The sequence below is a fragment of the Amphiprion ocellaris genome, chromosome 8, assembly GCF_022539595.1.
Source record: "Amphiprion ocellaris isolate individual 3 ecotype Okinawa chromosome 8, ASM2253959v1, whole genome shotgun sequence".
In the NCBI taxonomy this organism is placed as follows: Eukaryota; Metazoa; Chordata; class Actinopteri; family Pomacentridae; genus Amphiprion; species Amphiprion ocellaris.
Genome location: NC_072773.1, coordinates 23,550,547 through 23,574,525, shown reverse-complemented (window position 1 = coordinate 23,574,525; position 23,979 = coordinate 23,550,547). Strand labels below are relative to the sequence as shown.

Here is a 23,979-nt window from a genome sequence, read left to right as displayed (position 1 = left end):
ATTTACCTGAGTAAGTTAAATTCTAAGGTTGAGAGGTTAGAAGGTTTTTGACCCCAAATTTTTCATAGGAACTCCAACAAACAGAGAGGCCTCCAGCAGAACCAGGTTCGGAGGGGGTGGACATCTGCCTCGACCAGTTAGGGTGAGGGTGAAGGGAAGAGAGAAAAGGATAACAAACAGACAACAAACCAGAGAACATGAACACTGGACAGGTTGGTGGAACCAGTAACTGCAGATCAGACTCAATCAGAAATACCTGCAGACAGGACAAAACACAAACTAGAAGAGAACACAAGATCAGTGAAGTTGTCACCAGCCATCCTGTTCAGTGTAATGTGTGTCCATTACTTACAACCTGAAGGATCAGTTAAACTCCCACAGTCATGACTGGACAAACTGGAGCTATTTTTAAAAATTCTAACCAAAATTACACACTGGAGTTTCTTATTCAGCTCTCAGGAGCCAAACATCCAGCCTTCAAGGCAAGATGCATAAAACTCTCTGCACACACTAGAACTCTTTATATGCCGGTCTACTCGACATGCATTAGACCCAAACTGTCCACCTGCTTCTTACTGTGCCAAGTTTTCATTTTCAAGAAATGAATCAGGGCATCAGCATGACACATATAGTACTGTGCCTTTTGTGTTCATTTCCTAATCAGTGAGCTCCATATCTGTTCTCTGCTGGTAGAGTTTGTTCTGATTAGTGACAAGTGTTCAGACCCAGAGTCTTAGATGGAGTGGGTGTTAACACATAAACAGAGTTACTGAAAAAACCTCCTGTTAACTGGAGGGAGGAATATCCTGCCTGCCGAGACCAACATGACAATGGCTTTTCTATTTATGGCTGTTTTTCTGTTGCTGTTTTCTTTCCCTTTTCTTCTCCTCACTTACATGGAGCTCAACAAAGCAGAGGTTTAATTATTATATCATAAAAAATGTGTTAATCTTTCCACTCTGTTTGTTCCTCACTGACCAGAATAAAGCCCGACCGGACGCTGTGCCACCAGCTTTCCTCCGAAGGAACAGTTTCACTCCTCTATCCAGCCAAGACCAGATTAAACGGCCTCGGCTGTACAGCGTCGGTAACCCTCCACATGCTCGTATGTCGCAGGCCCCCACTTTACCCAGCATGCAATTCTCTGAGGCGTCTGAGGGGACAGAATTGCTACAAGGCGAGGTCAGTGTCTGTCACACGTAATAGTTATAAGTCAGCTTGTAAAAATGATTCAAAACCCGAATTCATTTAGATAAAAAGTGTTATTATGTTTTGTTATGGACATCCAAGCCTGACAGTGAAAGGTCCAAAATGGAACTTATTTTCCAACTTTTTTGTTTTAAAGTTGTCTAAATATTAATTTATTTATAAATTAATCTGTTCCATTTTCCTCTATGCTTCTACATGCTGTATTATAAAGGGCTGGGATGTTGATATATACCCTCAACAAGAACCACACTAAACTCTTAATTTAAGTTACGTAGCTGCATTTTTATCAGAAAACTACAAAACCCAGTGTAATGATGCTCATCCATCTTTCACTCCGTCCTACTGAATAATCTATACTGCTTTTTTCTTTTTTTTTTAAGATGGTTTTTGGTCTTTTTTAGCCTTTGTTGTAATAGCCAGTGGAGAGAGAGACAGGAAACTTGAGTAGAAGAGTTGGGGAAGGACATGCAGCAAAGAGCTGTGAGCCGGAATCGAATCATGGCTGCTGCATCGGAGAGTATAGCACCTGTTTATGGGTCACCCACTCAACCAGTTGAGCTATCTGGATGCCATTTATACTGCTTTTGAAAGACTTGCTAACTTGTTTATTTAGTTGAACAGTGAAGATGTGCACAACACAAATGTCTTCGAAAATGAGCAAAACTCTTGCAAATGCAAACCAAAGTGTCGCATATAAACAAACCTGCAGCACTCTTTTATTCTTTAACCTCATGCAGAGATATGTAGCAGGCTGACCACCTTTGAAAATATGACATTTTATTTATTATTAATGTCCAAAGGAATATCAAATGTGCACAGCTTAATGAATTAGTAAACATTAAACAGACTTTTCAGTAATCAGTTATTACTGAAATGCACCTATTGCATCTTTTTTTGTCATTTAGGAACTATGAAAAACATCAGCAAACACAAATACATTTTTACAACAGGCATAAGCCCCTTTACAAGCATCTTGAATGTGCAGTGACAGATGTAAATCTTTCCAATGTTTTTTCTGTGCGGTTGCCCACAAAGCAGGGCTCCAGACTAACTTTTTTTCCTAGGAGCACAGTGGCCCCTAACTTAAAATTTTAGGAGCACAAGCAGAAAATTAAGAGGCGCACACCTAAATCGACTTGTAAAGTAAATATTCACATTTACTCTAATTTTCACTGTATTACTGATAAATATTTGAACAATAAATGCAGAAAATGTAATGTTTTCAATTCACATTTTATTGTGCAGCAGTTGTCACAACATAATAGGCAGCTTACACACCGGATCGCAGCTGGAAACAAACTGCATGTTGCATGCTGGTCCGGTTGCGGTGTGTTTCCAGCTGTGATCCGGTGTGTTTACCCAGAGCGGGCCACAGCTCTTTTGCGTAAAGTAGACTTGACTTCTACTTTATGCAAATTCGATGTGTCGTGCGGAGATTTCACACATCGTGAAAACTGTCCTCAAACATCTAAACTAGCCGTCGGTGAACTAAAACGAGGACAGATTCAGCTTATTTCTCACCTCACATGCTTTCAGAAATACTTTTCGCTAAAGTATTTTTAAAATAAAAGGGAAAGTTTGCGACCGAGCCGCTGTGTTTATCCGACCCATCTGCCAGACTGTCAGGCTGAAAGCGCTGTCACGTGACCACGTAGCGGCCCGCTGTTGCTCGAGCGCTGTCATGTGACAATGTTGAGACCCGCCTGTGACCGCCTGCCATCCGTGCGATTTTCAGATGTGCGATAAAATCGCATCTAGTGGACCTGTGGATTCGCGCGATAACCCCAACACCCCGCTCTCACACACATTGGCCCGTCTTCTTCCTTTGGTGTTCGTCTCCTTTCTTCTTCTTTTGGAGTTAGTGTCGGTTGGTAAACCAGCTCATTTGCGCATTACTGTCAACTACTTTGCAGAAATGTGGAGCAGAACTTTTTCGGCAACAAAAAATATTCAATAATAATTTTATTAAAATCGGCAAATTTACTGGTCACACATGCGCGAGTAGATGAAAAATTTACTCGCACTGTCTCAAATTTTAGCCCGGTGGGCCCACCGCCCTCTGGGCAGGACATCGGGGTCAAGTGCTATGCCAACCAGGCAGTAGGCAGGAGCGGGCATCTAGGCGCACCACCCCCTGGTGGCTAAACTAGCTCTGGGGACGTGGAACGTCACCTCATTGGCGGGGAAGGAACCTGAGCTGGTGCGGGAGGTGACACGATACCAGCAGGTACCGGTTGGCCAAAAGGGCGGCAGGTCCGGCAGTCGCGGAAGCAAAAACTCGGGTGTGGGAGAAGTTCGGCGAAGTTATGGAGAAAGACTTTCGGTTGGTCTCGAGGAGGTTCTGGCAAACCGTCCGACGCCTCAGGAAGGGGAGGCAGGGCTTTGCTAAGGCTGTGTACAGTCGGGGTGGAGAACTGTTGACCCATACTGGGGATATTGTCGGGCGGTGGAAAGAGCACTTTGAGGAACTCCTGAACCTGGTAATCACGTCCTCTGTGGGGGAGGCAGAGCCTGAAGACTCGGGGGAATCTTTAGAGGAGCTCAGAGTAGAACCACTGCTCCTTCACGTCGAAAGGAGCCAGTTGAGGTGGTTTGGCCATCTGATTTGGATGCGTCCGGAGAGACTTCCTCTGGAGGTTTTCCGAACACATCAGCCTGGGAGGAGACCCTGGGGCAGACCCAGAACTCGCTGGAGGGAATATATATCTTGTCTGACCTGGGAACTTTTTGGGATCCCCCAGGATGAGCTGGAAAACGTCACTGGGGGGAGGGATGTCTGGAATGACCTGCTTCCCCTGCTGCCTCTGCAACCCGGCCCCGGATAAGAGGAAGACAATGGATGGATGGATGGATGGATGGATGGATGGATGGATGGATGGATGGATGGATGGATGTCTCAAATTTTAGTCGCAAAATGCGTCCATTTAGTTGCAGTCTGGAGCCCTGCCACAAAGTGACCTTTACAAGCATGTACTGCACTTTAGAACTTGGAGGTGGACAGAAATGGGGTGTTTCACGATGGCTTGTGATCTCAGACTTCAATATTAGCTCAATTCCAGTCAGTGCCAGTCAAAACAAATGCCTCCTTCCTATTTTAGTTCAGTGTTTTTCCTAATGCATTCCACTTTCTGTCCTTTCCTTTTTCCATCTTGCAGGGCACTCTGAACGGTTTCAGTGCTGCAGACACAGATGAGTGTGTTCGGAGTGTAACAGGAAGCACATGAAGAGATTTTTTCTGTAACTTCTTCTCATCTGTCACGTGGAACATCTGTACTCACTCCTACATTTTGCTATTTAACTCAGGCTTTCCTCCACGAGTTAACACCAGCTGTGATGACCAGCAGTAAAAGCCAGCTTCAGCCATGAATTCTTAAGCACTGTATAACACATTGTATCTGTGTAACCTTTTGTGTGTTTAATCTCTTTGGTTTTAGCATGTATGTGCACACACTTGTAGTCTGGACTGTGATCCGTGTCAGATATACAAATCAAGGATTTGTAGTCAAGAAACCTTTCCAGTCTTATTATTCTGCATTAAATGTAGAATGTGATTATGAATCATATACGTCGGTGGAAGGTGTTGCCTTCAGTTTTAGTAGAAAAGAGTGCCTCTCTTGAAGGAAGCCTTAATTTGTCCTCAGATTGTTTCTTTATCTTTCCTATTTAAACATTCCCAGGTAATGTGCATCCTTCCTCTGATGATCTGACAAGATGTAGTAATTATTTTATTCTGAAGTTTAAATTAAGCTTGCAAACTTGCAGTTTAGCTTGGGCAGACACAAGCTGTAAAAATGAATTAAATGTTTCATCCCGCCCTATAAAAAGTGCATTAGCTACTGAGTCTCTGCTTTTGTCTGGAACAGTGAGTTCACTTGTCTATTCTAAGATGCCTACTTGTGTGTTTTGTGCTCTGCTCAAATAATGGCTTTAATATATTCTGCCTAAAACTGTGTTCATATAAAGCTGATCACATTTGAATCCCACAAAATTGATGCAAATATGTAAAATGCTAAAATGTTCAACAGTATTGGATGTTTTAAGTTTTAATGCTTTAATTTTTTAATTAAAAACAAATCAGTGCTACTGTAGTGTTAAATTTATAGAATCCATGTGGGTAAGATTCATTCACATGACTTTCATTTGAATGTTTCAGTCATTTGCTGAAGTGCCTTTATTTAAATGAATACAAGGCTGTGACACACTGATCAAAATACTTCAAATATTTCGCCACAGTATGTAACCTTTGAACTGAAGGATTGGCTTTAAAAAGCTTCAATGTTACTGTACACTTATTTCACTGAATAAACTTAATGTCACACTGTTTTATTTGCACTGGCTTCTGTTCTTTCCAGAGTATTTATGCTTATTTTGACCCGAGGAAAAGCATTTAGTTTGGTGAAGACGTGTGTGTGTGTGTGTGTGCGCGTGCGTGCGTGCGTGCGTGCGTGCGTGTGCGCGTGCTGGTTTTTGTGATGCATCTTATAAATCTTTCACCACAGATTCAGTTATTGTTTATGACCACATGATGCTTTTTTTGGTCCTGTGCTACTCAACGGTTTTGTCACCCACACTATCACAGAGTCCCACCATACCTAAATGTAAATATTTGTGATTTAAAATAAAATTGTCTTTGTGTCTTTTATGTCTAAAATATTACGTTTTTTAAAAATAGAGTTCATAGTTACAGATCTCTAATATTATTTTACATTAGACTTGAACATTCCAGTCTATTTTTTGTAATTTTATTGACATTTTTGTGTATTGCAGAAATGGAAAAGGAAATCTTCTGTAAAATTACTTTTAAAAAAAAAAAAAAAAAAAATATCGATAAAATATCCTTATCTAACACAACAGTCCTGCAATAAATCCTACCCTAAGTTATAAAGGTTTTATTGTTCATTCAGCTGTGTGAACATTTTGGAAGACATTGTTCCTGTTGCTCTTGAGCTGGATTGCATCACAGTGATGTGTGTCTAGGATTTACTCCCACCTTACTGATGTCAGTGTGTTGGACAAAGCAATGGAAACGCCGACCAGCATTCACCAGTTTAATGCAATACAGCTGAACACCTCCACAATCTGTAGCAGCCAGTGGCCAGCAGTTAATCAACACCTCTCAAAACCATTTCAGCTGAAACTGAACAATAAGCACCACAAAGGTCAGATTTACTGAAGTTTTGGCTTAAACTTTTGAATATTTTTTGTCTACTTTTGTTGTTTTTAGTGAAAGCACAGAGGTAATAATAAGTGACAAGGTTTCAGTGTCCATAGTTTCCAATGCTGCAGGCGTCTCCTCTTGGTAAGAAAGATGTTTGGTTCATGTAGGATTTCCCCACCCCTACTGAAAATATTCTTACTGTACTTTAAAACATTTAATCTTTAAAATAGATACTGGTGTGGCTCATTCCTTATTGAAAATCTGATTGTATTTGATCCTTAGAAAATCATATGATCTGCTCAGCTACATCTTATGAGCTACATTTTCCCTGTGAGGCATTAAATCTGATCGTTTTTTAATTTGAAAAATGTAAATGCACACTTTCATCTAATAATGAGGGCTAAGGTGGTTTTGATTGCCAAGCAAGGCTGCAGTACTGTAATGTTAAAAAAAGAAACTAAATAGTAACAGCAAAATTCTCTGAAATAATAATATTCTTAGCTTGTTTAAATACAGAAACATTGTAATTTTATGCTCACACACTGTAAAAGTGTGAATTACTGTTTGTCAAATGCAAATTTGTGACATGGACATTCTGCCTTGTTTTTACAGTCTGTGTAAATAAATACTTATTTTCGAAGAGTTTACTGGATATTATTTGTACAAACAAAATTGAGCAAAGCAGAGGGAAATCTGTAATATAACCGTTTAAAAAATATGTATCAGTTTTAATTTTACATAATTTTTCTTTCAAATAATGGCATAAATCTGTAATTTGACAATATTTTTGCTGATTTAAAAACAGTTTAAAAATGTTTTTAAAAAAGAATATTGTCATTTTACAGATACAGAAACATTGTAAACTGCCATGCATAAAAATATAAGTTTTTGTTGTACAATATTTGCTGTTTGGGCTTTTTTTTGTTTGTTTTGTTTACAGTGCAACACGTGTCTTACTTTGTGTGATTTTACCACATATCTATAATTTAACAGTGAAAATTTGTAAAATGATAGCTTAAAAATGAGTTCCCATTTTGTAACAAAAAACTGCAAATGTGTATATATATATATTGTGTGTGTGTGTGTGTGTGTGTGTGTGTGTGTGTGTGTGTGTGTGTGTGTGTGTTTGTTTTTAACACCACAGTTTGTTCGCTCTGTCCCATTTCCGTGTCTCTGATAGCGTTTCCTCTGCTGCGTTGTGCTACTCTTCTCGACAGATTTCTTCCTCCTTCTGACGCTTTGTTTACGCTCACAGCTACTCGAACAGTCATGAGGACCATCGGCTGGAATATTCTCACTTTTGCTTTTGCCTTGACCTCAGGTAAATATATATATATATATATATATATATATATATATATATATATATATATATATATATATATATATATATATATGTGTGTGTGTGTGTGTGTGTGTGTGTGTAAAAACCAAAAAAAAGGGGGGGGGGGCGGAGGAAAACATTAAATTGCTCCGATTATCATTGTTTGGATATTTAACCTGATTTATCTTCCACACTAACAGCTCAGGGACCAAAGGAATGCTCCTCCCCGCTGGAATATCCAAACATCAGACTGTTCAGCAGATACAGCAGCAGGAACAAGTTCAGCAGCGGAGACAAAGTTTTTTATAACTGCGCAGAAGGTTTCACTCCATCCACAGGCAGCCCAGTTGTGGCGTGTAAAGGAGGAACCTGGACCAGACTCACTCTGAAGTGCGAAAGTAAGAACTTCACATATTTACTTTTTCCACTAATAAGAGCGTAAAGAGTCGCGTACGTGCTGTTTTTTTTGCTCAGTAAGCTGATTTCGCTGAGATTTTCGCAGAGCAGAAATGTGATTTAAACAGATTTTAAGCAGCCTCTGCGGGTCATGTGTCCAGTCTGTGTGTGTTTTTAATTATCAAGTCAGATTTAAGGAGAATCTGCATAACAATAACGCATGTAAAAAATATTTTGTAACCCGGGTGCTTCACAAATTGAAGGGAAAAAAAGCCACTGATTTACTTATTTAGACGTTATTCAAACTAGACAACTAAACTACAGATTAACCCTTTCATGCATGGAGGGCAATACAGTGTACAGCTATTCAAAAGCTGTTTTCTTGTGTGTTTATATGTATGAGTTGTGATGGCATGGTTGCATATCAGCCACTACAGTGGATATTATTGCGTCATCTCGTGCACTGCCACTGATTGGCTAGCTTTTGCAAATGAATAAAAACAAGAGTAAAACCAAGATGGCTTACAGAGTTGCTCGGTTTTTTCTGTTCAAGACTTCTATAAAAGAGACCCTTGCAACTAAGAAAAATATGGTGATATCAAGTAACATCTCAGGAGTCATGCAATTGTTAAATTTTCCAGATATTGATTTTATATTGGGAAAAATTCTGATTAATCACATGTCCACTGAAGTGTACATCATGCATCACAAGCTATATTTCAACCACAATTCATAGGCTACATTTAGGCTATTACTGCTCCTGAAAATACTTCATCTGCAGGAACTATTTTTTGGCTGTAAATCAACTTGTTTGTTTTTAAAATGTAACTTGAAGTTTTGTATATCTTTGTTTATCTTTAATTTATAGAGTTCAGGAGCAGGACATAGCCGGGCCTACAGGATAGTGGAGGAATTACCATAGTCAGGTGAGGAGGATGATGCTCGTAGCAGCGAGGAGGAATGGCTGCCAGAACAGGAAGAATCAGCAAATACTAGCAGTAGTGACAGTGGAGCGGAGGACCCTGAGTCTGGAAAGGATGCTGAGGGAGATGAGGTTTAGGGACCTGAGGATGCAAATGATGAAGGACTTGAGGCTGAGGATGCATCATCTAACAGAGCTGAAGGGAAAAAGGCACCAACAGCAGAAATGTCTGGAAAACAAAAGACAATGAGTTTGAGGGAGACTTGCCTCTTTTTTTTTTTTTTTTTAGGAGAGTGGAAATTGAGTTGAGGGAACAGAACCAGTAGATTTCTGTCCAACCAGAGGGGAAAACACCCTAGATCATGTTTATTCTAACATCAAGCACGGCTACAGAACGGTACCCCTCGCCCACCTCAGCCAGTCAGACCATCTCTCCCTGCTGCTCATCCCTGCTACACCCCACTGAGACGCAGATCCAGGCCCACCATAAAGACTGGAACGACTTGGCCTGAGAATGCACTCTTTAATCTACAGGACTCCCTCCAACACACAGACTGGGACCTTTTTGAACACCAGGACCTGGACACATTCACAGGGACAGTACTGGACTACATTAAGTTCTATATGGGAACTGTGTCTGTGGACATAGTCATCCCAGTTTTTCCAAACCAGAAATCCTGGATGACCAGCCAGGTCCGCTCGCTCCTCAAGGTCCGCGATGGTGCTTTCAGGTCAGGTGACTGAGCTCTCTACAGTGCAGCTTGAGCTCAAGCAGTCATCCCCATCTGCCTGAAATCCGCCACAATCATCCCCGTACCAAAAAAGTCACCCACAACCAGCCTCAATGACTACCACCCTGTTGCCCTCACACTGGGGCTGGACGATATGGCCTAAAAAAAAATCTCAGATTTTTTTCACAAAAAATCCGGATTTGCGATTTGTCAGACTTTTTTTTTTTTACCCCCCACCTAAAATCAATTTGCAGATGACAAAAAAAATTGTTCAAAACAAGTTTCAATTTGAATAAACCCCGGCTTTTCCACGGTGTATATGGGCACCATATCTCTTGCAATATGCATCACGACTGCATCCATGACAGCTTTCCACCAGGCTCCTTTCTTATCATACAGGATACAGTTTGTCAATGTTTCCAAGACAGTAGCTTGTTTTTTGGTGGCGGTGCTTGGGCTGCCACGGTCTTGTTCCTTTCGTAGGGAGCAACACCTCTCCCACTCGGCAGCATGCCTCTGTTTGAGGTGCTGCAGTAAATTGGTAGTACTGCTACCTTTGGTAGCAACAGCCTTTAAACAGACTTTGCAGCGAGGTGCTGTTTGTTCTGTGTCTGATGCCTCAAACCCGAACCAATTCCAAATGACTGAAGATACACTCTGGGGGGCACTCTGAACTACGGGAGCCCAGCAGGCAGGCATTGGTGGCAGATGTTGATGAGAAAATCAATTTTCATTAAAACAAATCAACGTTAAGTACAAAGTTGAATTAACTGATAAAATCGATTTATCGCCCAGCCCTACCTCCCACCTGTTATAATGAATTGCTTTGAGAGACTGGTTCTCCGGCACATCAAAGACTGTCTCCCCTCCACACTTGACTCCCACCAGTTTGTATACCGAGCAAACAGATCCACAGAGGATGCCATCGCCATAGCTCTGCACCTGTGCTGAGCCACCTGGAGGAACCGCAGAGCTATGCCAGGATGCTCTTTGTGGATTACAGCTCGGCATTCAACACAATCAATCCAGACATCCTGATAAACAAACTGGACACCCTGGGCCTCCCCTCTCTCACATACAGCTGGATTCAGGACTTTTTAACCAACAGACCCCAGTCTGTGAGACTTGGTCCCCACCTTTCCTCCCCACTCGCAACCTGTTGTTCAGCACACAACCTGACATTAAACACCTCAAAGGCAAAGGAGATCATCATGGACTTCAGGAGGAACACAACTGACCTAAGCCCCCTCTACATCAATGGCGAGTGTGTGGAGAGAGTCCACACATTCAGGTTCCTGGGAGTCCAGATCTCCGATGACCTCTCCTGGACAGACAACATCACGGCTGTCATATAGAAGGCTCAGCAGCGGCTACAATTCCTGAGAGTCCTCAGGAAGAACAACCTGGACAGGAAGCTGCTGCTGGCCTTCTACAGCTCATCCATAGAGAGCCTGCTGACGTACTGTGTTTCCACCTGGTATGGGAGCTGCACTGAGGCAGACAGAGTGAGGCTTCAGAGGACAGTCAAAGCAGCACAGAGGATTGCTGGCTGTCCTCTCCCCTCCCTCATGGACATCTACTCCACCTGGTGCCTCAGCAGAGCTCAGAACATCATCAAGGACAGTTCACATCCCAGTTCTCAGCTTTTTGATCTGTTGCCCTCTGGAAGGCGCTACAGATGCATTAAAGCGAGGACAAACAGACTTAAAAACAGCTTCTTTCCAATAGCCATCACCACCCTGAACTCTCACATGTCTAATGTCTCACACCTAGCTAACAATACAATGTGAAATGTGCAATATACATTACTACCTCATTCACTTTGCTATTTATATTCACACTGTTATTTATATGTATATTTGTAAATAGACTGTTTTGCACTATTTTTTAAGATTTCTTGCACTGAAAAGGAGAAGCTTTCCAATTTCGTTATACACTGTATAATGACAATAAAGCCTATTCTATTCTGTTCTATTCTACAATACAATCCTCTATGGTCACCAAAAAAGAAAGGAGAATCTTACCTTGACATCACAGGAGCTGAAAACATTTCTAGGAGTAATAATGATCATGTCATACAGATACCCAAGATCAAGAATATACTGGTCGTCACAGGCAGGTCTTTGTCTGGATTTGATTGCAGATGCAATGCCAGTGAACAGTTTCACTGATAATCCTTAATTAACCTCAGCGTGTTCACCTTAATGATCGATGGATAGATGGATGGATAGATAGATACATACATACATACATACTTTATTAATCCCAAGGGAAATTCATTCAATTCTATAAACTACATTAAGTTAAATTCTTATCAAAGTACAAGAACTTAGTTTTCTGGACTTGCTAGTAGCTATTGGAGAAAATAAGTACAAATTTCTCGTAGATGAGATTGCTTCCTTTTCAATCAAGGATATAAACCATTAGCAGCAGATTTTCTTGCCACTGAAAACCCTCGTAAAGTGCAACAGTCTGTTCTGTGTCAGTGATTTAAACACCAATAGGCTGCTGCTTGACCTGAAACCACTCACTGTAATTTGGATAACATAAATGCAGCAAAGCAATGTTTTTTAAAAATATTTATGTACAGCTCATCTTTGTAGCCTCCTAAGCAAGTGAAATATTATACCTGTGGGACAGACAGTTTATTTTGAGAATCCTTCAGCAGGATGGAGGTCTTTAACCTCAGCCATCTACAGATACACTACAGTACAGTTTTACCTGCATTTATACAAAATGACACGTATCCATAATACCCTCCATAGAAAAGCTTGTATATGGTTTTATTTGCAACTTGCTATCTGCCTTTTTTCAGTATTCAAATTCAAATTTCACCCTTAATTTATGTTCTGATTCATCAAGTACTATCTTACTATGTATGTTTTGACAGGGAAGTCCTGTGGATATGCTGGTGATCTACTCCATGGGCAGCTCCACTATGAGGGGAATTCATACCTTGGGGAGAAAGTTTATGCTACATGCAATGAGGGGTAAGTTTTAAATCAAAGAACTGGTGTAAAACGTAATAATAAGACACTCAGTTTGTATCTGACTGCATTTTCTCATCAACAGATACACTCTGAAAGGACAGAACTACATGATTTGCCAGGCGTCTGGGTGGACCGGTGAATTCCCAACTTGTGAAGGTGGGTTCACTTCCTGAAAGCTGGTGGTGTTTATTAAAGCTCTGTAGTTATAATACATGAAGAGCTGCCATTAGGTGGGCGGTGTTGAATGATTTACAGCTACCTGACTGTGACGCACATTGAATGTACTTTGTTTAATCCCTTAATTCACCAAAACACATTTTTCACTTCACCAATAACCTCATAACAATAGATGCTGAGATGTTCAGTGTAAAGTCATACGTTCTGTATGTGGTCATCCTGATGACAGTAGACTAGTCAGGCTTTTAGAACATCACACATTTGCCTCCAGATTGCGAAATTTCAAAACCTAAGTTATGTTGTCTGATGGTGATTTAATATTGTTCCTGCATTCACAAATTTTAAGAGGTGCAATGGTGGAGTCTGATTTTTGATGCTTGTGCAGTTATGTATGTATTTACATTCAAGATTATCAGTGGTGGAATTTTGCCAAGCACAGTTTTGATATACTGGTGGTATATACAATGGTGGGTCTGATCTCCAACAACGACAAGAAGAAATATTTGATGGAGATCACCCACCTGGAGGACTGGTGCAGAGACAACAGCCTCCTGATGAACGTCAGCAAGACCAAGGAGCTGATTGTGGACTACAGCAAACAGCAGCAGAGGGCATATCACCCACTCAGGATCAGCTGGACAGAGGTGGAGAGAGTGGAGAGCTTCAAGTACCTGGGTGTTAACATCATGCAGAACCTGATGAGGTCCTGTCACAGCAACACCCTTGTGAAGAAAGCTTGACAGCATCTCCACCACCTCAGACGCCTGAGGGACTTTAAGCTCCCTGTCAAGGTGCTCAGGAACTTCTACACCTGCACCATTGAGAGTGTTTTGGCTGGGAGTATCACCACCTGATGGGCAGCAGCACCCGGCAGGACTTCTTGGCCCTGAGGAGGGTGGTCCGCTACGGTGAGCGCACCATCAGAACCACCCTCCCCAATCTGCAGGACCTTTACAACAAACGCTACAGGTTAAAGGCCAGGAAGATTGCGAGTGAGCCCACCCACCCCAGCCACAGACTGTTCTCTCTGCTGCCTGAAGGCAAACACAGAGTAGATGAGGAGGAGCTTCTTCCCACAGGCTGTCCACCTGCTGAACCTGAAACAACAGACTCAATCCCATTCACTTTCCCATTCACTTTCGTATATATGTGTGTGTGTGTGTGTATGTATGTAAGTTATTTGCACTATTTCACTTTGATTTATATATTTATTCTCATTGTTCTTATTGTTTTGGTGTAGAACAGGTGCACAGTACATTTCACTGCGCACTATACTATGTATAACTGTGTTGGTGACAAATAAAGGTCTTCAATCTGGAATCTGGAATTATTTATTGTTTAAAAAAAGATAGATTTTGCTTTGTCCAAAGTTCACCTTCATGGAACCACAGTTTTTTTTTAAAACTTTCATTGTCTATCACAACTCAAGGCCACTTTTATATAAGGGCTTCAACTGGCAGCTTAAAAAGTCATGTTGCATCTGTCTTAAAATGTATGCTGCTGTTGCATGATAACATAGTTAAAGCTTTTCAAATCATACTGTATTCTCAGCTGTTATCAACATGACAATAGCTTCAAAATGAACATTATAGTTTTTTTTTTTTTTAAGACTGTCTAGTTTGAGCAAGTTTTGAGTTTCATGTAAATTTAAACACAACAGTGAAGGAAAAGGAAATTAACGGCATCCTTGAAGGTGGAAAGGTGTATGTGATCTGTAGTAATATGCTAAAACACAGGTACAGTGCTAGGATGTGTGACCCTCTGGGTGCAGTGGACATAAATGTTGAACTATTTTTATGTTTTTGCCTCCAAAGGGAAGCCTTGTGGTTCTGCAGGAGAGATTGTAAATGGACGCTTTGTTTATTCTGGAGTAGAGTTTGGAGACACTGCCACAGCCGTCTGTGATGAGGGGTAAGACAGTTAAAGAAATCCTTATTCTGGGCTACTTTCTCTCATGCTGATATTCTTTACACTTCCAGCAATCATTAAAAAGGTGACTTACAGATATTTTGTCATCAGGTACATTCTTGTAGGAGAAGTAAGAAGAAACTGCATGAGTAATGGCTGGGATGGACGTATTCCTGTTTGTGAAGGTGCAACTCGCACACACACAACTTATGCTGGTTTTCCTGGAACTCTTCATCCACATTAAAACTACTGTGTTTCTCACAGCTGTGGATTGTGATGACCCACCAGTGGTGACGAATGCAGAAATGAAAGGCCCTCAGGAGCCACCTTACAACTACAGGACTGTGATTAGCTACCAGTGTCGTGTGGGAACCCTCATTGGGCAAAAGGAGATTAACTGCACCAAGAATGGGACGTGGAGTACACCTCCAGAATGCCACGGTAGCACTAAACACTTAACATGACAATCTTTATACAACCTTTCTTGAGTTTTTATTCTGTTCTTGACAAAAATGAGTGAAAGATTGGTTCCTTTTCCCTCACAGAAAATATATGTCTACCGCCAAATGTGACCAACGCCTTCTGGATGAGAGCTCAGAACCAGTTCTTCCAGCACCAGGACACCATATTAATCGAGTGTAGACGTGGCTACGTGATGAACGGACCGAACTCCATTACTTGTAATAATGATGACCAATGGTATCCCCGTCTACCTGAATGTCAAGGTATTTGTAAATAATCAGTTCTTTTTTTGGTGCTTCTTCTAATGTTTTTAACTTTACAACATTTCAAAATTAGAATTAAGCCTCTTTTTTAGGGTCCCAGCACCGCCTAAACATACCCCAAAATGCAGCATACCTTGCACACACATCAGGACCGGTGAAAAATTTGATATTTTATGGAACGTGTGCATGTGTGTGCCAAAATGGCTCCATAGCGCCCCCAACAAAGTTACAAAATGTGGTTGCTAACCCAACAGGCAGGACATTTCATCTACAGCTACAAAATTTGGTAGGCATATACAGCACATAATGATACATGAAAAATTCAGTTACAGCCAATCTCTAAACCCAACAGGAAGTCGGTCATTTTGCGTTAACTATGAAATATTTTGAGCTTAATATCTCATCGGGGGTAAGTCCGAGAGACCTCAAATTTGGCCAATATATACAACAGGCCTTCCTGATGAAAAGTTATCAAAATATTCTCCATAAGTCAAAGGGTGTCTCAAGAATGGGATGTGGAGCACACCTCCAAGATGCCACGGTAGCACGAAACACTTAACATGACAATCTTTATACAACCTTTCTTGAGTTTTTATTCTGTTCTTGACAAAAATGAGTGAAAGATCGGTTCCTTTTCCCTCACAGAAATTTTATGTCCACCGCCAAATGTGGCCAACGCCTTCTGGAGAGCTCAGAATCAGTTCTTCCGGCACCAGGACACCATATTAATCGAGTGTAGACTTGGCTTCATGATGAAGGGACCGAACTCCATTACTTGTAATAATGACGGCCAGTGGATCCCCCGTCTACCTGAGTGTCGACGCAGACGTAAGTGATCAGTTCTTTTTTTTGTGCTTCCTCTAGTGTTTTTAGCTTTACAACACTTCAAAATTAGAATTAAGCCTCTTCTTTTTTTCTTTTTTCCCAGCACGTCGTCAGCCATACAGGAGGGGATAAAATGCCAGCTGAAACATGGCAGCACTATATTCAGTCAATCCTGATGAAACTATTCAACAGCAACAAGTGGAGGATGAAAATAATCTGATTGTCTCTAAACTAACAATAGATTCCTTCCAAAATGACTATTCTTAAAAAAAAAAAAAAAAACCTTTAATAATGCACTGTGATATATTACGCCTCTACAACCTGTATATCATCATTATATCATAATACAGACATTAAAATATGTTTGAGATGAAGCTGAAGTACAGTATGTTTATTTTGATAAGTGTTTTGGGCAGTAACAAGAACAAACTTGTTTCATTCACCTCTGTACATAAGTTTTTTTTCTTTTTTCCTTTTTTTTTACAGTTGATAATGTTATGTGTATCATCTCTATAGACTAAACTGTGAGTGAGCATTTCATGAACAAACAAGCTACAAGAAAATAAGAACACCAATTCCATTCATTTAAAAAGACAATACAAAATCCAGACATTTCTTTACATGAGCAATAACAATCCAAGTGCAAATATCATTATCAACTCCGATACATCATAGCAAACTCTCGTTTAAAAGGCAGCAATAAAAAAAATAAAAAATAAAAAATCAGGTTGCAGGAAAGAAGCTGATTCTGGTGGGAGAGGGTTTTTTTGGGGAATGAGGGCACGTGGGCTGAATGAACACAATGAGTTTGGTATCTATGCAGAGATGTAAGTAATCAATAACTGAAGTTAGGATTAAAAATTATTGCAGAATTTTAATAGAAATTCCTCGTTGCTTGGCCCAACATAACCCTCGAGTTTGATAACGTGGTCAAATTCCCTTTTTGTCATCCTAAATTTGAGTTCTTAAATACAGTTTGGTACATAATATGTAGTGTACCATCCCACATATTTGTATTTACATGAGTGGTGACTAAACAGTCTTAGATGTTGGAGTATTACTTATATCTATTCTGGGTTTACAGGTTTGAATATACAGTTTAACACTGGGGATTATCACAGTCACTTGCAGTCATCTACACTAATCTGACTGCAGTGGTGGCATTCATGACTTTAAAGGAATAGTCCGTATATTTTCAGAAATATGCTTATTCCCTTTCTCGCAGAGTCTTGTTGACTTCTGTAGCTCACAGCTGGCAACCATCCCAATGTGGAGAAGCAGAGAGGGCTGCTGGCAGGAGGCTCAGCGGTGTACTGCTGGGAACGTGGTCCACAGCAAAGGTGGATTTTAGCCACCAAAGAAAAGAAAAAAAATCAATAACTGTACTACATTTAGAATATTCTGACTTCTTTACCTTACTGTCAGACAGTCCATTCCTCGGGCCAGTTTCCTCAACAGTAGAACTTCTGTATTCAAACACACCTGTGTTGCACTGCTGGAACTCTGGTGCACTTCTGTAGAGTAATACAGAACTTCTACATTGGAGAAAAAGTAGTGCCAAAGAAAAGGGTTGCCGCAGAGTATTCTAAATATAGCACACATTTAAATAGACCTTTTCTTCATTTTCTTTTTTTTTTAGTTGGCTAAATAAGTTGTCATTGACTCTGTTCACTCCTTAGCTTCCCTGCTAGTAGTCCTCTCTGCTTCTCTAAACTTGTTAGGTGCCGACTGCAAACCACTTGTGGTAAAACACCAACGACTGATGACTACCTCAGACAAACTAACTGCAAACTAAGAGACCCATTTTAAAGGAATGAAAGATCCTGTATGATGGAGGAGGAGGAGGAAGAAGAAGAGATTCCTGGATCACAGGAATTGAAAAGACATGAGGAAGCATAAGTTAGCAGAATGAAAAGCACCCAAAGTCTGCTCCAAAAACCAGACGTGTTTAATTGTTAGCTTTAGTGGTGCAACAGACAGATTTTGATGTTTTTGGACAGAGCCAAGATAGAGTTTCTGTTGCTGCAGTTTATCATAAAGTCCCCCTTATGACAGACTGTAAAAATAATGGAGCTACAGAGTCCCACAAGGGTCACGCTGAGATTTGTTTTGATTTATTTTACCTCACATTACTTTTTTGTTACCTCCCAATAACTGTTGTGTTCATTCACAGTATGCTTTAATTCCTCCTGATCCATATGAGCAGTTTGTGGGATGATCTGGTCCATTTATAAACTCTGCCAAGCCAGAGAAAGTAGAGATGATGGTACATTTTATATGATGCATTTATTACTCATTATTCTTTTTAAAAGGTAGATTTCAGATAGCATCCAGCTGCTGGTTGTAGGAGCAGCTGCTCTGTCTGCTGTGATGGTGAAGGTGTAGCTGGATAGATGGTTGCTGTTGAGACTCTGACTGCTGCTATGTTTCCAGCTATGGTGCCGCAATGTCCAGCTGTTAACAATTTGAACCTGCTGTGCTTATTTGCGGGTTTTTTTTTCAACAAAATTGAAGCCTCAATACAACGCTCAGCCAGCAACGCAATCACTGCACCCTCAGAGTTACAACCCTTAAAAGCATGCCACAGCCAGAGTCATAATGACCAAAGCACACAAGCGTGTCCTCAAAAACATGAGAGAAAAATCCACAAACGTTTAAGAGAATTCAAAAACATGACTGAGTAAAACCACAGCACAGCCAAGTCTGACTTGTCTCTTTAATTTTTCTTGACACAGATGATCTGCCGTACTTGAAGTGTCCCCTGCACACGATCCTAAAGCTCACCCCTGTGGCTTATGGTAGGTCACATCTTTGTTCAGAAGTCAACTAAACCGCTTCCTTAGTTTTTTTGCCTCCTTGTTGTGATGCGTTTTTTCCGTGTCTCCCTCTAATAGGTTGTAAAGTGGACATGTTTGACCTGAAGGTGGAGGCTGTCAACACTCACAGGAACAGACCATTTGTAAGCTTTGGACCTTTTGCTGTGTTGTGTCACAAACATGCTGTCAGTTTTCTTGGAGCCTTTCGGCGTCCATCCTGTTCAGCATAAGTCAAGTCACTGTCATTTATGAAGGACATTCAAAACAACACTCAAAGACAAGACTTTACTGAACAAGTTTGAATATTAGGGTTTAGTCATTTGGTTTATAGTTTTGTTTATTCTATGAATTTACCAGACTTTTTAAATATGACAGTTACAAGCCTAAAAATGATATAAAACGCAGATTTACAGATTTATAAACAGAGAGGCCTCCAGCAGAACCAGGTTCGGAGGGGGTGAACATCTGCCTCGACCAGTTAGGGTGAGGGTAAAGGGAAGAGAGAAAAGGATAACAGAGAGAAACAGACAACAAACCAGAGAACATGAAACACTGGACAGGTTGGTGGAAGCAGTAACTGCAGATCAGACTCAAATAGCTCCATAATCAGAAATACCTGCAGACAGGACAAAACGCGAACTAGAAGAGAGAGACAACACAAAGTTAATAACACGCATTATAGTATGTAATTGCATGGAGAAAGAGACAAGGATGAACACAAAGACAACAGGATAGCTAAAGGTGGAGCATACTGGTTAAAATGAAAAATAGGAGAAACTATAAAGCCACAGAGAAAGCTGATCAGGCCTCTGATCAATACCAAACAGCAAGGTGATAAACAGAAATGACTAGAGCAGCATCAGGAACAGCAAAAAAACAATACGCAAAACTTTAGTTTTGAGTTGAAATTGGCAGTGGTGCAGAATTTAATGTGGAGACTGTTCAGAGCGTCGGTGCAATACCTGAAAAAAGCCTGTTGCCTTTGGTTTTGAGATGAGTGGAGGACTGAGGGGAGTAGCTGTTATGATAATAAGTGACCTCAGGGCAGAAAACTGACTTACATACTGGTAAAATACAGTGTAGCTAAACTATTAATGACTTTTAAAACAAATGGGAAGAATTTAAGCTGAATTCTGTATTTCTTCCCAGAACTGGGGAGATGTGTTTTTGTTTCTTTCTACCAGTTAAAAGTCTAGCAGCTGAACTAACTGTATTGGGTCGATGTTGGACTGTGCCAGCCACACAGTTACAGTAGTCCAGCTGTAAGCTAATAAAAAGATCAGTGAAGTTGTCACCAGCCATCCTGTTCAGTGTAATGTGTGTCCATTACTTACAACCTGAAGGATCAGTTAAACTCCCACAGTCATGACTGGACAAACTGGAGCTATTTTTAAAAATTCTAACCAAAATTACACACTGGAGTTTCTTATTCAGCTCTCAGGAGCCAAACATCCAGCCTTCAAGGCAAGATGCATAAAACTCTCTGCACACACTAGAACTCTTTATATGCCGGTCTACTCGACATGCATTAGACCCAAACTGTCCACCTGCTTCTCACTGTGAACAGAGACTCCAGTCTGCACTGTAGTTACATATTTGTCACTGATAATCCTAAGAATTACATCCGGTGTTCATCAGATAAAAGTTAAGTTTCAGTTTCATCTGTTTCCTCTGTCTTTTTTTCTACCTCTCCCTTGTATTTTTTATATCATTGAAATAGTTTCCATTCCTGATACCAATGCCAGATCAGCAAACTTGGGAAACATCTGACCCACTTTCCCCAAGGTGTAGATGAGAAGATCCATCCAGCTCTTCTGACACCATATATAGACTGAAAGTGGGATATGAGCAGTTAGTCTGGTTCTCTCCAAAGGCAGCACAGTCTGTGTAACATGTATGTGTGGGAATATTTCTTGATCAGGTGTAGTTAATCCTGTAGTCTTGTCTGGTAACTACCACTTTTTGTTGTTTTTTTAGGCCTCTGTTTGTGTATGAATCAAACATGCTAACTAGTGAGCTTTTGGAGTTGCTGAACAGACAAATGTGAGGCTGGCAGGGATCTTTTAATATGTGGAGAAACTAATGTTTGGAATTGTTGCTTTGAAAATACTGCTAATTGCTTTCTGTCAATTGAGAAATTGATCCACTACTACCAGAGAGGTAAATGGTGAGATAGTTTATTGTGTTCCTAAAAAAAACTAATTATGCTTCACGACATAGAACATTAAACAACAGAAATAAAATGTGGGGAAAAAATATCTCATGCAAAATAAATTTCTCTTCATTTGGCATTTTACAATGAAAAACACTCCTATTATTTTCCTCTAAACCTCTAATATACCAGTTTATTTGTGGGAATTGATACAGGTATTATTTACACATCACAACCGTTCCCTCAATAGGGAGCTTTTCTGAAACTGAACGTTTATGTGTGTGCCAAGTTTTCATTTTCAAGAAATGAATCAGGGCATCAGCATGACACATACAGTACTGTGCCTTTTGTGTTCATTTCCTAATCAGTGAGCTCCATATCTGTTCTCTGCTGGTAGAGTTTGTTCTGATTAGTGACAAGTGTTCAGACCCAGAGTCTTAGATGGAGTGGGTGTTAACACATAAACAGAGTTACTGAAAAAACCTCCTGTTAACTGGAGGGAGGAATATCCTGCCTGCCGAGACCAACATGACAATGGCTTTTCTATTTATGGCTGTTTTTCTGTTGCTGTTTTCTTTCCCTTTTCTTCTCCTCACTTACATGGAGCTCAACAAAGCAGAGGTTTAATTATTATATCATAAAAAATGTGTTAATCTTTCCACTCTGTTTGTTCCTCACTGACCAGAATAAAGCCCGACCGGACGCTGTGCCACCAGCTTTCCTCCGAAGGAACAGTTTCACTCCTCTATCCAGCCAAGACCAGATTAAACGGCCTCGGCTGTACAGCGTCGGTAACCCTCCACATGCTCGTATGTCGCAGGCTCCCACTTTACCCAGCATGCAATTCTCTGAGGCGTCTGAGGGGACAGAATTGCTACAAGGCGAGGTCAGTGTCTGTCACACGTAATAGTTATAAGTCAGCTTGTAAAAATGACAGTGACAGTGGAGGGAGAGACAGGAAACTTGAGTAGAAGAGTTGGGGAAGGACATGCAGCAAAGGGCTGTGAGCCGGAATCGAATCATGGCTGCTGCATCGGAGAGTATAGCACCTGTTTATGGGTCACCCACTCAACCAGTTGAGCTATCTGGATGCCATTTATACTGCTTTTGAAAGACTTGCTAACTTGTTTATTTAGGTGAACAGTGAAGATGTGCACAACACAAATGTCTTCGAAAATGAGCAAAACTCTTGCAAATGCAAACCAAAGTGTCGCATATAAACAAACCTGCAGCACTCTTTTATTCTTTAACCTCATGCAGAGATATGTAGCAGGCTGACCACCTTTGAAAATATGACATTTTATTTATTATTAATGTCCAAAGCACAGCTTAATGAATTAGTAAACATTAAACAGACTTTTCAATTTTCCATTATTACTGAAATACACCTATTGCATCTTTTTTTAATGTCCTTTAGGAACTATGAAAAACATCAGCAAACACAAATAGATGTTTACAACAGACACGAGCCCCTTTACAAGCATCTTGGATGTGCAGTGACAGATGTAAATCTTTCCAATGTTTTTTCTGTGCTGTTGCCCACTAAGTGACCTTTACGAGCATGTACTGCACTTTAGAACTTGGAGGTGGACAGAAATGGGGTGTTTCACGATGGCTTGTGATCTCATACTTCAATATTAGCTCAATTCCAGTCAGTGCCAGTCAAAACAAACGCCTCCTTCCTATTTTAGTTCAGTGTTTTTCCTAATGCATTCCACTTTCTGTCCTTTCCTTTTTCCATCTTGCAGGGCACTCTGAACGGTTTCAGTGCTGCAGACACAGATGAGTGTGTTCGGAGTGTAACAGGAAGCACATGAAGAGATTTTTTCTGTAACTTCTTCTCATCTGTCACGTGGAACATCTGTACTCACTCCTACATTTTGCTATTTAACTCAGGCTTTCCTCCACGAGTTAACACCAGCTGTGATGACCAGCAGTAAAAGCCAGCTTCAGCCATGAATTCTTAAGCACTGTATAACACATTGTATCTGTGTAACCTTTTGTGTGTTTAATCTCTTTGGTTTTAGCATGTATGTGCACACACTTGTAGTCTGGACTGTGATCCGTGTCAGATATACAAATCAAGGATTTGTAGTCAAGAAACCTTTCCAGTCTTATTATTCTGCATTAAATGTAGAATGTGATTATGAATCATATACGTCGGTGGAAGGTGTTGCCTTCAGTTTTAGTAGAAAAGAGTGCCTCTCTTGAAGGAAGCCTTAATTTGTCCTCAGATTGTTTCTTTATCTTTCCTATTTAAACATTCCCAGGTAATGTGCATCCTTCCTCTGATGATCTGACAAGATGTAGTAATTATTTTATTCTGAAGTTTAAATTAAGCTTGCAAATTTGCAGTTTAGCTTGGGCAGACACAAGCTGTAAAAATGAATTAAATGTTTCATCCCGCCCTATAAAAAGTGCATTAGCTACTGAGTCTCTGCTTTTGTCTGGAACAGTGATTTCACTTGTCTATTCTAAGATGCCTACTTGTGTGTTTTGTGCTCTGCTCAAATAATGGCTTTAATATATTCTGCCTAAAACTGTGATCATATAAAGCTGATCTCAAGATATCAAGTTGAACATCTGGATGGAGGTTGATAAAAGTTGACCTTCTTTCATTTCTCTGGAGCCGACTCCATGGATTTT

At 40.5% G+C, this 23,979-nt stretch overlaps 2 protein-coding genes across 7 annotated transcripts in view; both read left to right on the top strand.

The window, feature by feature from the left end:
* The window catches only part of LOC111586478 (6-phosphofructo-2-kinase/fructose-2,6-bisphosphatase 2-like), a 28,344-nt gene extending 11,605 nt beyond the window's left edge, over nucleotides 1-16,739 (top strand). Inside the window, exons 15-26 of one of the 6 annotated variants that reach the window (XM_055013270.1) lie at nucleotides 69-142; nucleotides 982-1,182; nucleotides 7,585-7,688; nucleotides 7,892-8,089; nucleotides 12,631-12,730; nucleotides 12,813-12,886; nucleotides 14,722-14,818; nucleotides 14,927-15,000; nucleotides 15,080-15,256; nucleotides 15,361-15,540; nucleotides 16,186-16,368; nucleotides 16,469-16,739. In XM_055013270.1, the coding sequence (XP_054869245.1) occupies nucleotides 69-142; nucleotides 982-1,182; nucleotides 7,585-7,688; nucleotides 7,892-8,089; nucleotides 12,631-12,730; nucleotides 12,813-12,886; nucleotides 14,722-14,818; nucleotides 14,927-15,000; nucleotides 15,080-15,256; nucleotides 15,361-15,540; nucleotides 16,186-16,368; nucleotides 16,469-16,497 (1,491 nt within the window). In that variant the 3' untranslated portion in view covers nucleotides 16,498-16,739. Of the gene's footprint in view, nucleotides 1-68; nucleotides 213-981; nucleotides 1,183-4,364; nucleotides 5,533-7,584; nucleotides 7,689-7,891; nucleotides 8,090-8,955; nucleotides 9,014-12,630; nucleotides 12,734-12,812; nucleotides 12,887-14,721; nucleotides 14,819-14,926; nucleotides 15,001-15,079; nucleotides 15,257-15,360; nucleotides 15,541-16,185; nucleotides 16,369-16,468 lie in introns of those variants that run through there. The other 5 variants (XM_055013271.1, XR_008602625.1, XM_055013272.1 and 2 more) reach the window with 5 other exon arrangements.
* A 1,485-nt stretch (nucleotides 16,740-18,224) lies between these two features.
* Nucleotides 18,225-23,766, top strand: LOC111586479 (6-phosphofructo-2-kinase/fructose-2,6-bisphosphatase 2-like). The gene is made up of 4 exons (XM_035941992.2): nucleotides 18,225-19,163; nucleotides 19,260-19,324; nucleotides 22,019-22,219; nucleotides 23,082-23,766. The coding sequence occupies exons 2-4, from the start codon at nucleotides 19,274-19,276 to the stop codon at nucleotides 23,148-23,150; spliced, it is 321 nt and encodes a 106-aa protein (XP_035797885.1). The 5' UTR covers nucleotides 18,225-19,163; nucleotides 19,260-19,273; the 3' UTR covers nucleotides 23,151-23,766.
* Nucleotides 23,767-23,979: the final 213 nt, after the last annotated feature.